Below are 14,977 nucleotides of genomic sequence, written 5' to 3' on the forward strand. Positions count from 1 at the left end.
TGTGGGGGGGCAGGCAGGTGGGCATGGAACAAGCCGTTTCTTTGCCCTCCCCTCCACCACTGTTTTCCCTACCATGGAGGGAATACGGTATAAATGTAGTCTGACCCTCCAGTAATTAGATTCTAGACATGAAAAAGTATAACAAAGTTACACTTTTACAACTGGAATTTAATAATTAGGAAATCATCTTGCATTTGAAGTTGTGTTGGATTCAGGTAAATGCAGTTGGTTTTTTGCGACATTGGTATCCATTTTTTTAGCTGAATAACATCCTTGGGCCGATGCTGTTCAACATCTTCATTAGCAACCTGGACGAGGGTGTGGAGAGCACCCTGTTCAAGTTCAGTGATGACACCAAGCTGTGGGGTAAAGTGAATACACTGGCAGGTAGGAACTGCATCCAGGCAGACCTGGATAGGTTAGAGAAGTGGGTGGATCTGAACAGGATGCGGTTCAACAAGGACAAGGACAAGTGCAGGGTGCTGCACCTGGGAAGAGGGAACCAGCATGATGGTTATAGGTTAGGGGCTGACCCTCTCAGCAGCACAGAGGCAAAGAGGGATCTTGGAATCAGGAATGACTCCAGGAAGAATATGAGTCGCCCATGCGACGAAGCAATAGGCAGAGCCAACTGCACCCGGTCATACATCAACAGGGGCATCACTAACAGGTCCAGAGGGGTCTTGCTCCCCCTCTACGCGGTGCTGGTCAGGCCGCAGCTGGAGTACCGTGTCCAGTTCTGGGTGCCGCACTTCAAGAAGGACATGGAGAACCTGGAGAGGGTCCAGAGGAGGGCTACTTGTATGGTTGAGGGCCTCCATGGCCAGCTCTATGAGGAGAGGCTGAGGGACTTGAATCTCTTCTGTCTCCGCAAGAGGAGACTGAGGGGGGGGCGGGAATCCTGTGGCTGCCTACAACTTTATCAGGGGCCAGTAGCAGGCACTCAGGGAAAGTCTCTTCACCAGGGCCCCCCTTGGAGCCACCAGGAACAATGGCCACAAGCTGAGGGAGGATAGGTTTAGGTTGGATATTAGGAAGAACTACTTCACTGTAAGGGTGGCCAGAGCCTGGAATAGGCTTCCCAGAGAGGTGGTGCTCTCACCTTCCCTGGAGATCTTCAGGAGGAGACTGGACAGGCACCTTACTGGGGTCTTATGACCCCTGCCACCCCCAGTGCTCCTTCCTGCCCATGGCAGGGGGTCAGACTAGATGATCTGTCTAGGTCCCTTCCAACTCATTGATTCTATGATCCTGTGCTATATTTCCCAAAAGGTGCACTAGACAAAAGGAATTTCATATTCCAGTGTGTTTGGTCTGACAAGCAGCATAGCTACAGGGCACAGAAAAATTTAAACAAGTCTGTTTTTATTCAGATTTAGGTTCACACAGTTCTAAACAGTAAACATAATTAACAACAACATCCATGGTACCAGAAATGTAGCTCCAGTATCAGTAGCCATGTCTACTGTTTAAGGCACTGAAAGTGGGAAGGAAGAAGAAATACATACTGTGGATTACTTCTGTTTAAACATTATTTTAATCCATTATGAATACTTACTATGTATATGCTTAAAAATCCACAAGCTACATTCACAAAAATGTGCATACTTCTTTTATAATTACTGAAATAGTAACCAGTTGCTTCCCCATCAGACTTGGAGTAAGTATTGCAAGACTTTGGAACTCAATCAAGTGATGAACTACAGAAAATATTTTAAACATGTACAAATAAACAACTTCAGCAATATGGCTTTAAGACCCTGTATTTGGTTACAATGTAAGCAAGTGGAGTTAGAGAACAGCATATAAGCACCATATACTATAGTCTTAAAGGGAAGAGAGTTAATGTAGAAAAATTAGTTTTAACATACTAAAGCCAGATTTTGTACAAATACAAAACTGAATTACATATAGAAAAAAAAAATCAAATAGGCATCATTCTTTACATGTTACTATACATAAAATTTGCTTAGATTTATTTTGAACTAATACTGTTGGTGATATAAATTAGGGATATTGTGAAGTATTTTAGCTTGGTACCTACACAGCACAGTGATGAACACATTAGAAATATCTAAACACATTAGTTTTTCAAAATTCCTTAAGTCAAACATTTATAACTGCCCAATAGATATATGATCACTAGGATTTTCAAAGGTGTAATAGTGACACCTTGTGACTACTTTAAGAATCCCTAATCTTCATTTGCTTTGGATTCTCTATATGGTATTTCTTTATAAATGCTAAACATTTAAAAGGTACAACAGGCATTAGAACTAAGAAAAAGATCCTCATCTAGCCCATGAATGTACAAGATCTTTACTTAAAAACAATATCAAGTACAGTATTTAGTGTCTTCCCTTCACACCCATAATCATTCAAACACATTTGCTAGCCTCGTTCTTGTTCAAGAGGAGCTCATGCAAAGGGGTTCCTGGAATCCTTCAGTTCTTTTGAAGCCAGCAGGAGCTAGAAGTGTCAGTACTTTCTAGGATCAGATCCCAAAGTGTGGAATTTAGGCTACTATTAGACAGTGAGAAAAACAGAAACACGAATTGCTGGTGTCTGAAAAATGCAAAACAAAACAGACAAAATACTGGACTTGACCTCTAAGTAAAGGTTAAACTCAGTGGAATAAAAATGGTTACAAAACTCAGAATCCGTAAGAGATTTCCAAAAAGAACCCCTCAAATCCCACAAATGGGATAAAAAAAATCAAGCTGATTATTTATTTTTCTAACAAGTGCAACACGCATCTACATATACATCAATCTCTATTTGGATTGAAACATTAGATTTGTTCTAGGCAAGGAACAGACAGACAGTACAAATACAACACAACAACAAAACTGCAGTAGTGACTCCCCAACTTGAAGTTGCAGTATGCTAATATTTAAATTCTTAAGCAGATTATAAATCTTCCTTAGGATGTCTGTGTTTCTTTCCATTAAGTGAATCTTCTGTATTTGGTGCAAGCCATGTAAAATACACCTTCACTGGATCAATGTTCCAGTGTTTGTGAAATGATATGGGAATTTGGTGAGAAAGATAGTCCTTTGGATAGTCCATTGGCCGTGCCTATATTGGGAGCATAAAAGAAAAATACTGTTTTTGCTCACTGAAACTCAAGGGATCGCTCTCTCTGGCGGCAAAAGTGTTGACATCATTTATATTACGCTGCTGTAATGCAACAGTAACTTTACTATGTATTTTTCTACAACTCCATAACATGAAATGCTATGAATTGATTTGCACTCAAGCATCAGTAACTTTTAAGGACAGCAATTGTCATGCTTTCTAGGCTCTCCAGTTTCAGATCAAATAAACTTAGTCTCGATGCCCAACTGAAAATGGTCATAAATAGCAAGTGACTCATGAATACAAAGGAAAAAGAGCTGGAATAGTTCCCTGACTGTATACTATGTTTTCAGTCACATTCTTCATGATGTACTGAGAACACTGACAATCCCTACATTCAGATCACTTAACACTTTCCATTATTAATGGTTCTCATGCCACAACATTGATCCCCACTGGAAAGGGGTTTGCCATCTTGTGCATGTGTATATACGTGCGCGCGCGCGCGCACACACACACACACACACACAATCAAACATTGACAATAACATTTTAATTTTATTTTAAAAAATATTTTTGTCCTGATTTGTGTGCATTTGTGTAGTATATACAAAGGTGATTGCATAATAGCTCAAAATGAAGTCTTACTCTTGTATATTGCGGAGGTATGGGTAGGTGGGTATGAGAGGCTTGTGCGTGTATGTGTGCACGCGCGCGTGTGGGGTATTTGGGGATGTGTGGAGGGGGAGGGTGGCTGAGGGTGAGTGAGGGGTGGGTGTGGATGTGGAGGTGTGGGTGTATGTGTGTGCGTGCAGCAGTGAGCAGGGTTCCCCACAGAGGTGCACATGTGTATGGAAGGGTGCGTGTGGGGGCAGTTGTGGGTGGGTGCAGTGTTTGTGTGTGTGTGTGATTGTGTGGGGGAGGGTGTAGTTGTGGGGTTTGAGGGTGAGATTTTTGTGGGTATGGTGGGTTCTGCATGGGACCCTCCCCATGAGTCCCCCCTGAGCTGGTCAGTACCTGCCCCTTCCACTGCCAGCAGTATGCAGCCCTAATGCGCCCTGCGCCCACTTCAGACTCATCCCTGCCAGAGTGGATCAGCCGGAACCCAGACTCAGGCCTGACCTGGCCTGCTTCACACTGCCCACCTGTGGCACATCCTGCTGCCATCTGGGCACACAGCGGGGCTGGGGCTGGCCTGCAGCTGGATTACCTTTCTAGGCAGCCCAGGCAGGCTCCAGCCCCGCAGTACTGGTAAGGACTCATGGTGCACAGCCCTGACCCCACATGCCTCACACCTGCTCCAGGCTCACCTGCAGTCACGTGGGACAAAGCTGCTGCTCAGCACAGGGGAAAGCAGCCCCTTCCCTTCCCACTGCCAGCTGTTTCCTCCTGCATCTGTCCAGAGCTTGCATAGGGCTGCCCTGCATCTACTCTGCACTGGCAGTGGAGATGCAGGGCAGCCCTGCATGGGCTCCAGGCAGTTGTAACAAGAAACTGCTGGCAACAGGAAGCTGCTTTCCCTCCCATGCTGAGCAGCAGCTTTCATCTTGCGCTGCCGAGCCTGGGTGAGTGAGGCCAGAGCAGAAACAGGATGCATGGGATCAGGGCTGTGCAGTGCAGGTCCCTGGAGGTACTATGGGGCTGAGGCCGCTGGTGGCAGCAGCCAGAAGGAACCACCCCCGCCCAGGCTGCCTGGAAAGGCAGTCTAGCTGTAGAGCCACCCCAACCCTGCTATGTGCCCAGGGGTGGCAGGAAGCTCCACAACTGGACTGTGCCTTGGACTGGACAAACACTTGCTACTGGCTGAATTCAGCCCACAAGCCATATTTTGCCCATCCTGATATAGGAGTACTCCGGAGGTCTGTCAACCTGCAACTCAAGTGGTCCAAGTCTGCAACTTCTGCTTGAGGTACAGATTTCAAAACACTGCTGATGCTGATAGAGGATGAGGGATTTTTAAAACTTATTTTTTAAAATAAATTTGGGAAATGCGTAATAACTAGTACAAAATAATACAAATAGAGGAAGTTATTTCAGTTGCACATTCAAGCCTTTGACAGTTAGAGTTGCTTTTGTAACCTTAAACCTTCCCTCTTCTGCATGTGATGGGATACAATATTTAACTAGAAGTTGACATACTATTTTGTTCCAGTAGCATAATTGAGCATGGGCGAGCAGGGTAGATGCTCTATGCTGCAGCAGCAGGAACAGCAGGGGCAAGGAGCCTGTTCATCAGCTTCACCCCTAGTGGAGACCCCCAGGGGGTTAAACCCTCTCACACCTGCCCCCTGCACCCACTTACCAAATTCAGGGTTTTAAATTGCCCCTTAGGATGGGAATCGGCACCAGCTGCCACATTAATCCCAAAGCTTCTGGATGCACCAACACCTTCCGCCAACCAGCAGCCTCTTCCACTTCTTGGGGTATGAGGCTGCTGAGGGGACCAGGGCACAAACTCTACCAATTAGATCTCTGTATTTTTATCATAGGATTCCAGCCTCATTCAGGGAATAAATCCTTTTCCCACTGATGTCTCTAGTGTAAGATCAAGAGTGTATTACTTACGATGGACATAAGTGGCAGCAGAATAAAAGCTACACAGGCAACTAGAAATCTAGAGCTTCCTAACACTTGCATACTTGACTAAGAAACCTCAGTACCTTTTTAGCACAGATTTGCATAAATAGAATATAATTAAAAACACATTTTAAAGGAATCAGCCTTCTACTTCACATGATATTACATTGGCAGAAAGTTGTGCCACACAGCTGATTGTCAGTGGTTGCTGTGGTTTCACTTTACTTTGCTTGGTTATTATTCCTAGAGCAATCTGCAGGATCTACTTCCAAATGGACTATTTGGTCTACCTTTTGAGATCAATAAGCCCCATGAGACACAAGCAGCTGCCTGCACTGAACAATTTGCACAAATATTAATGTGATAAGAAATTTTGGGTCAAATCCTAGAAAGTTGTTTCATCCTCAACTTTAAAACATTTTATACCATGCCCCTTTCTGGGCTGTTTGGCTTGTATGAAGAGAAGACGTTGGATGCCAGAACTATCAGTAGTGGCTGGTTAATATGATCCAAGACCCTACCACCCTAAAGATTAATTGCTAACACATAGCTTGTCACATCACAAGATCTTTATAACTGAAGAGAAAAGATGCAACTCCTGTGCCAGATATCTGGATTTTGTTACCAGTTATCTACTACACTGAAAGAGAAGTAATTTAAATCATCCAGTATGTGGCTGGCTTCTCAATACAACAGGAGTATTAATTTTTTCTATGACAGTTTAATGTTAAAAACAGCAAGTTGCATTTGCAGAGATTCCTGTTAAAAACATTTAAATGTTGTCAGTGCAAGTAGATTAGCAAAAGAAGCATACCTATACTCTAAATACAATTTGATCTCAAAATTTTGTGTCTTGTAGACTTAAGGTAGTTATTTCTATTTTCTCTGCTTTTATAGTAACATAATATGCTCATTATTTTCTTATATCACATTTAAGCCATTGACAAATTAAAACTTGATTTGCACCATGTTGCAGACTTCATCTGGTGGTAATAAATTAATGAACTCTACACACTGCTTTCTCATTTTGTGACCTGTATGTTCTATTTACAAAACCAGACAATATAATTTAACATTAACAATCTGTTCCTGGGATTTATTTCCTTTGATACTGTATCTATAAATATGCTTATTTTAAAAGTTCAGTTGAAGAATGAAGGAGTCTAAGTCCTTTAAGTTCTTGGAAACTGCCAATCTTGGTGAACACCTTTGATTTCTATTACCTTAAATGCTTACAGAACCTCACAATGACGTTATTGAAATACTGTCCCATGAGGCTGACAAAAAACTTCCTGCAATGGGGAGAACAGTCTGTTTACTTTGAAATTTATGTAAAGCTTCTGCTGCCTGGATAATTTTAAAGTAGTAAAATTCACTTTAATAGCTATCTGCTTTAATTGCATCATTCAGCATGGATCAGATGGCTTTACATGTGCCTGCCTTTTAAACTATACTCCTCTCCTAACTACCTTCTATTTCCCCCTTCTCTCCAGTGTTTTGGGATCCAATTACACCATACAATTAACATTAACCTGAATAGTTACTTTTTATAATGTATGATGGGTATTTTACAGAAACAAGTAGAAATTCATAGTCCTTGTCCCAGAACCCGAGTGTGGGGCCTATGCTCATATGGAGGCTCATGGCTTAAAGAAGCTCTGAAACGGGTTACAGAATCAGGACCTAAATTAATAAGCAAGATAAGGAAAATAGAACTAAGGCTAAACAAGGTTACAACAATACATCCATGCAATGCTCATGTCAAAATACAAGTTACTTACAACTAACCATAGTTCTGCAAAATGGATTGTCTACACACGTTTACATGTGTAGGTGCTCACCCTTGAGACTTAGACTGGGCACTTGTCAGACACTACTGAAGAGTGTGGCCAAGTCCTGTCCTAGTTCATCCCTTTACACCAAGGGAAAAAAGGTTGGAGCACACAGACACCACTCATCAGTTTCCTCAACTGGTAAGTTGCAAGAAAGCCTGAGGAAGAGGGAAAGGAGGGTGGTCCTCAAATAGTACGGGGCATCTGGAAGAACTAGCAACTTCCATTCGCTTTTTAGTAGTGGTAAAACACCTTCTCCTATGTGGGTGACTCTAAAGCAGTGCTCATCAACTAGCTGGACATGAATCTAAAGTAATAGCTGCAGAGAGGTCAAATTGAAGGTGATACTGGGAAAAGTCCTGATAATGGGAATGATAACAGTTTTTCCCACTGATAAGCCTTTTTTTGGTGACATAGCTAAATAGTATGGAAATAAATGTCCTAGAAGTCAAGTTTTTCTCTCCTGACCATATTGTCAAAGCCCCAGTCCTGTAGAAGGATCATGATGATAGGCAGATCTTTGGAACCTTAAACTATTTCTTGGTGGCTCCAACAGATGAGTATGAGAAGGAGTGGTAACACAGAAAAAAGAAGCTGGTGAAACCCTTCCATATGGCTGGATCTGACAAAATAGGAACTTTTGCTTCAACAAGGGAATGCTAAGTCACTCCAGAATCATTAGATCAGTGATACAGAACATCCACTAGCAAATGGATTGGTGTCTCAACTAGCTCTTTGGGAGAAAGCTGATTATTTTTGGCCAGAAACCTTAGCAAGTCTTGGAAGTCTTCCTGTGAAGGGGCTACATACAGAAGCAGTGCTAGAGGAAGAAGAGAGCTCTCTAGTCTCCTCTTGAAAAGACTGGCCATGAAAGACAGGAGGTCCTGAAGTCTAAGGGTAGATTGATAGAGGTAAACTTAAAAAAGAGACTGCAGGATATCCTGTATGACCTAAACAACTGAAGGTAATCAAATGGTGGCTGCAGTCCCCAGGGTCAGAAGACCCATGCTGCATAAGAGGGTAAGACCCCAGACGTCAGTGCAATGAAGTCCTGGGTGGGTAATAGTGTTATGATGCCAAGTGTAAGGGCTTTTTTGGAGATCAAGATGATTGTTCTCATGGGGGGCTTCAGTCACCCTGACATCTGCTAGTGCACAATACAGAAATACACAGGTAATCCAGGAAGTTTTTAGAGAGTGCTGGGGACAACTTCCTGGTGCAATTGTTGGAGAGGCCAACTTGGATTCGCAGGTAACTCTTCAGTGAGCTAAAACACAAGGGGTTGATTACACCCACATGCAAGAATATGAGAGGGAGTATGCATGTGCACGTCCAATTACACAAAGGAATATTTATTATGATCACTTTACATTATGGGTGCTGACAGACATGGGGACGGACAAACAAACAAACAAACAAACAAACAACAACATGGAAGTGGTATATAGAAGAGAATTCTTGACTTGCATCTGTTTTATAAATTTAGCTCATAGGCATGCTATCAATGTACAAAAAAACACTTTACTAGAAGAGGCAGCATGTTAGTTGGACTCAGCTCCACAGCATCTGTATAGATCAGGCACCTCAGTGGGGCTTCTTAATTAAATCTGCTATAAAAGTGCGAAAAAAGCCCTGCTGAAGCACCTGATCTATACAGATTTTGGGCAAGCTGGATCCAACTAATGTGATGCTTCTGGCCATGCACTGGGCTCGGCACGGTGGCGCACAGAATTTAAAGTGCCTTTTTTAACATCTATTTAACTTATAGACTTCATGCACACTGCATACCTTGATGGCTCAGACAAGTTTTTTGTGAAGTAATTATGATTTGCAGCATTTCTGTAACCATCACAGAAGTGTCTCAGAGAAGGATTTGTATGACAAGGTTTAGCAGTGACTTAAAAGAATGCAATTGGGATGGCCACCACAGTGTAAAGGGCTGTGTGGTAAAATGCATGAAGCTGTTGGGGAAGTTAAACAAATGAAACTTCAGAAAAAGAGAGGCGGCAGCAAGACCACAAAAGAGACAGTTTTTTTTTCCATGCAGGTCTCAGGATATAATGACTTGATCACTGTTTTTCCTCCTTTTTTTTTTTGCAGCGTATATACACTTTAATTTACATTCAGTGATTGTTCTATTTCCTCTCTTAGCTATTTCTGGTCAACAACTTTTAAGTTGTTACAAATAACTATATAAAACTGTAGTTACATTCTGCAAATGGACTGTATTGGGTTTCTTGTTCGATGTGATTTAGGCCATGCCTAACACCCAAGTTTTACCATAACAGCTACGTCAGCTCAGAGATTGAAACAGCATGCCCCTTAGCTGAGGCAGCAAAACCTACGCTCTGGAGACAGGTGTGCTAATTGAAGAGGCATCTGGTAGCAGAAAAAAAAAGATTTAAGTACCCCTTCACTACAAACCTGAAGGTTGAGTTCATTTTCCAGATACCATCTGAAATGTCAAATGTCAAACCAGAAAGCGCGTTTTTCCACAGTTATTTTCTGACTGTATGGGTGCGTTTATGCATGCCAATTTAAGGCACTTTAAACCTATGTAAAGCACATTAAGGGCATGCATCTACACATACATGCCCTTAATGTGCCTTAAAAATGACAATTTTAGGTTATGCATACCTCAATTTGATACCTGCAAAAGTAGGTATCAAATCAAGCATGAATTGCACATTAACGCATGTATAGACACATTAAGGTGCATTAAAGCTGTGTATGGACTGACATGGGACTAACTTTAGTTAGCCACAGGGGGCAAGGCCAGCTCTGCTTTCAGACCACCAATCAGAATGCAAATAAAGCATTACAGACAGACAGACTTAGGCTTTTATAATATTAGAATGATTGAACGTTTTGAAACAAAATTCTCATTTTTCCTACTTTTGTGAAAACTTAAAGTGCAATTAATATTTATAAATGGATTTCTGTGAGTATGTGGTAAAACTGTATAGAGGTCATTAGTCTCAGATTTCTATTTTGTGTCTGGACAATGCAGTTTGTGACACATGAGAACTGTCACAGAGCGTTATTACTGTGTTCTTCCCTCAACAGTGCTAACATAACATAGCTGTTATGGTAAAGGCAAAGAAAAGCCCATGCAATCTTAACTGTAACTCTGTGCATATTAATAACAGTGTCACAAACTATGTGGTGACATACAATTTTTCAAATACAAACTTTTTCCTTAATTTTAGCATATGTCCAACCACTCAGTTTTCTAATATCATTGTTTAATAACAAATATGGAGATATAAAATTTGTGAATGTCTTGGTTTTCTTTCAATCAATGAGGATGTACCGACATTTAATAAATGTAGTTCATCTATAATATGGAAAATGGTGAAGTGAAGAACTGCCAAATGGTCTTGGTATACTGTGCAGAAACCTACTTTCAGATAGAAAATGAAGGTTAAGTCAAAAAGCAACTTCAAATCTTACACATTTTGTGGCACAGAATTTAAGAAATACTTGTGCCCTTAATTTCTAGCTGTTCTATTAAATTTCCCTTAGATCTAAGCTTGAGAAATTTTTTACCAATCCGAGAGGGGGTGGTCATCATTTCTTTAAATAATGACTAGTTCGGTCAAAGAAGAGTCTCAGAAAAAGTACTGCCTTTTTTGAGACCAGGTTCTATACCAGTAAATACAGAGTTGAGAAAATCTATAATACTAAGCACAAACCATCAGGAAACCTGCTGAAAGTCATAATACTTGGGGAAGAAAGGAAGGGTGTGCAACTCACCTGAAATTTCTCACTAAAGCCCCAAAACATTGCCAGTGACCAAAGTCTAAGTATGGGAAATGTTGAGCTAAAAGGAGCTTTTGGCAACAGCTCAATGGGAGATGTCAAAAGTGGACTCAGAATGGAAATGTTCTTAACATGTCACTTTAGTGCTGGCAAAATTTCTTCTCATAACTCCTCTGCATTACTTCTACAACTGTAATTAAAATCCTTGACAAAAGCTGTACTTCATGCTTCATTACAGCCCTGACACAACCCATTAGCAGCCACATTTTCCTCAGTGGGTAATTCTTTGTACCACTTCCTCTTGCCTCCATATTATCTTTGCTAGAAGCTGCTAAATAAATGTATGAAGGTGCACTTCACAAATATGGGTTTAAAATGTGTGTTTTTATTGTATGGTAGGTTAGTTTAATATGCATATATAAAAACAATATGAATGGAAGGGAATAAAAATAATTTGTGTTGGCTGGCTGTTACTCAAGACTATCAATCTGCAGTCTGGCCCAAATTAAAAGCAGAGTTGTTGTGCTGCCCTACAGAAATGTGAGAGAAATGTGATGGAGTAACATTTCTACTTAAACTCCTTGCTGCTCCTGGGTCTAACTATAATGTATGTTTCTAATGTGCTTGTTTAAACAACATCAATGAGTAAGGAGGACCAGACTCATTCCCCCCTTAATTCACATCTGTGGATTTAATGGTACAATGCAGTATAGCTAAAGAAGAACGTACGCTCCAAGTCTCCTTGCTGCTTAGTGTCATTATATGGATAACTGAGATATTTACACCTTAGTTAGAAATCTACTGCAAGCTGCAATTAATTTTAGGGAAAAAAATTCTGGCATAAATGCCAACTGATATTTTGATTTACATAAGATTAGGAGGGCAACTGACTGAGGAAGGAAAAAGTTGAATCAATACATTACAATACAAAAACTGGACAAATCAAAAAGTCACTTACCAGTGATCTAAAAGAAATCTAAAATGTCAACTGATCTATTCTTATAAAAGTTGCAAAAATGTTCAGAAGACAAACTTTTATTCTAGAAGTAATGGGAACTTTGCAATGTTTTAATATTAGCATTCTGGAGGCCAAAATAACATCAGTGTGAACAGTTTTACTTATAGATTAACTAAACCATAAAAATATTTGAGTACACTGATAGCATGCCTATGAGCTAAATTTATAAAGCAGATGCAAGTCAAGAATTCTCTTCTATATACCATTTCCAACTTTCCAAATATGGACAGCTTGGAAATGTTTAAACAGCATTCTCCTTTTTCCATCAGTTCCAGTGGATGAAAGGTTTTAATTTCTCATAGCAAAAATAAATTGTGGTCCTCCACCACTTCAGACGTTACGACCTTTTGCTGTGGCCAGCTTCCCTACTGCTGGAGAAGTTCTTTTATCTAGCTTTCCTTGGGTGACAGAGCTGAGTAGACAGGATACTGTAGTGGGAATGTTTATATGACATAAACAGGATGCGTTTCAATACTGACAAGTGCAGGGTGCTGCACTTAGGCAGCAGAAACCAGCAGCACACTTATAGAATGGGAAACTCCCTTCTTGAGAGCACGGAGGCAGAAAGGGATCTCGGAGTCATTACTGACTCCAAGATGAACATGGGCCGACAATGAAAGGTCACGGTTGGCAGGGCTAACCAAACCTTGTCGTGCATCCACCAGGTACATCTCAAGTAGAGCCAGGGAGGTGATCCTCCCCCTCTATGCAATGCTGGTCAGGCCACAGCTGGAGTAGTGTGTCCAGTTCTGTGAGTCCCATTTTAGGAGGGATGTGGACAACATTGAGAGGGTCCAGAGGAGGGCCACCCGCATGATCCAGGGACTACAGGGCAGACCCTGCATTGAAAGACTGCGGGACCTAAACCTGTTCAGCCTTCACAAGAGAAGGCTGAGGGGGGACCTGGTAACTGTCTATAAACTCACTAGGGGGGGACCAGAAGGGTTTAGGGGAGACACTGTTTCTCCTAGCGCCCCCTGGCATGACAAGGAACAATGGACACAAGTTATTAGAGAGCAGACTTATATTAGACATCCGCAAGAACTACTTCACAGTTAGGGCGGCTAGGAGCTGCAACCAACTTCCTAGGGAAGTGGTGCTGGCTCCTACCCTGGGGGTCTTTAAGAAGAGGCTTGATACCTACCTGGCTGGAGTCATCTGAGCCCAGTTTTTCTCCCGCCCAGGCAGGGGGGTCAGACTTGAAGATCTACAAGGTCCCTTCCGACCCTACTTCTATGATTCTATGATATTTAAGAAAGCTTATAATTACTGGACATTGGTACAATTTGTAGGGTTTTTTTTTAAAGAACTAGAATGCACTTTAAATAGGCAAATCAATTAAATACATACCAGTTTTCAAATACTTGCAAAAAAGGCTCTCTCACCTGATGAAAGAGTGGACTGTGTGTTATGGGGATTCCTAAACCACTGAAACACATTCCAAGGACCATATCATCAGGAGCATCAGTGCTGTAGCATCGGCATTTACTAGCAAGTAGTTTCTGGACTGCTGTTCTGCTGAAAACCATCCTAAATAACAAACAAATGAAAACTTATAAAAATAAACATTATTTATAATTTAGTAATTGTATGGATTAAATAGTGCTTGATACAATAAAATTATAAACAGAAGCGTCATACACTGGCACAAACTATTTGGAAACTACACAATTTGAAAAGAGAGCAGTCAGTCTTGGCTTCGTGATATGACTTTTTCTGAAAAAACTATTATTTTAGTTAGAGAGCTCTTTTTTGCAATTCACTTAGTTATGGAAAATCTTAATGGGTCAACATCTTATTCTGGTGGGAGAAAAGTGGTGGCGGCAGCCCCACCATGGACTAAGCTGCATTATTTTGGCCTGCCACTCCTGAAACATTGGCAACCCAATTCAAGGCATGGATACCATCAAAGAACAAGGCTCTGATAGCAGCTGGTGCACAGAAGGCTCATGGCATTTGTGAGCTGTATAACTGTGGATAAACTTTCCTGCTTAACATTCCACAGCTGTTCTTTTTCAGGCAAAACCTGTAATTCCACCTAACCCTATCAACACATCTGACAATCTAGTTGCTAACAAACAACATCAAGGAGATTTATCAGACTCTGAGATAGCTAACCCAACCCTCCACAAGAACTCATTACTTTAGCAGGATCCTTAAATGGAACCCAGTATGCTAACACTGATATCAATACAAAAGTCAAGGAAAAGTCTTTGAATTGTTAAGATTAATACTGTGAAAGGCTTTGAGTTAGCAGCGCACATTTAAGGCAAATCTGTCGTACAAAGAGTAAAATGAACACAGGGCAAAAATACCACAACAAATAATATTACTGGAAGCAAAAGAGTAACTCTACTGAGAACTTTGATTTACAAAGACAATTTCCTATCATCAGAACCATGCGTGTGGTTGTGAATCTCATCTGCACAAATTTGGTAAATGTACCAAACAGATGCTAGCAGAATGAGCACAGTCAAATTTATCATGAGGAACTTAATTTCAGTTATTACCTTCCAACCAATACCCTCAAAAAACAGGGATATGAAGGAAAGGTAAGCTTATGCTATATATTTTTTGTGTCTGGAACTGAATATAAAAGAGCTCTGATGGATAGAGATGGTAAAATTTAAAAAATCCAAGTAAATAATAAAAATATTTTAAAAACTGAAGCAAGTACTCCAGCATCAAAAGATGTTTTTAATGGAAGGGG

The 14,977-nt window shown here is 41.0% G+C and overlaps 1 protein-coding gene across 5 annotated transcripts in view; it reads right to left on the minus strand.

Moving 5' to 3' along the window:
- Positions 1–1,352: 1,352 nt before the first annotated feature.
- Positions 1,353–14,977, minus strand: part of B3GLCT (beta 3-glucosyltransferase) — a 120,408-nt gene continuing 106,783 nt past the window's right edge. For all 5 annotated transcript variants that reach the window (XM_090028067.1, XM_090028031.1, XM_090028039.1 and 2 more), the window contains 2 exons: positions 13,653–13,797; positions 1,353–3,078 (listed from right to left, as the gene is read on the minus strand). In XM_090028067.1, the coding sequence (XP_089884193.1) occupies positions 2,911–3,078; positions 13,653–13,797 (313 nt within the window). In that variant the 3' untranslated portion in view covers positions 1,353–2,910. The remainder of the gene's footprint in view (positions 3,079–13,652; positions 13,798–14,977) is intronic.

Source organism: Crocodylus siamensis, chromosome 1 (assembly GCF_052110815.1).
Source record: "Crocodylus siamensis isolate JL-2025a chromosome 1, ASM5211081v1, whole genome shotgun sequence".
Classification (NCBI taxonomy): Eukaryota; Metazoa; Chordata; order Crocodylia; family Crocodylidae; genus Crocodylus; species Crocodylus siamensis.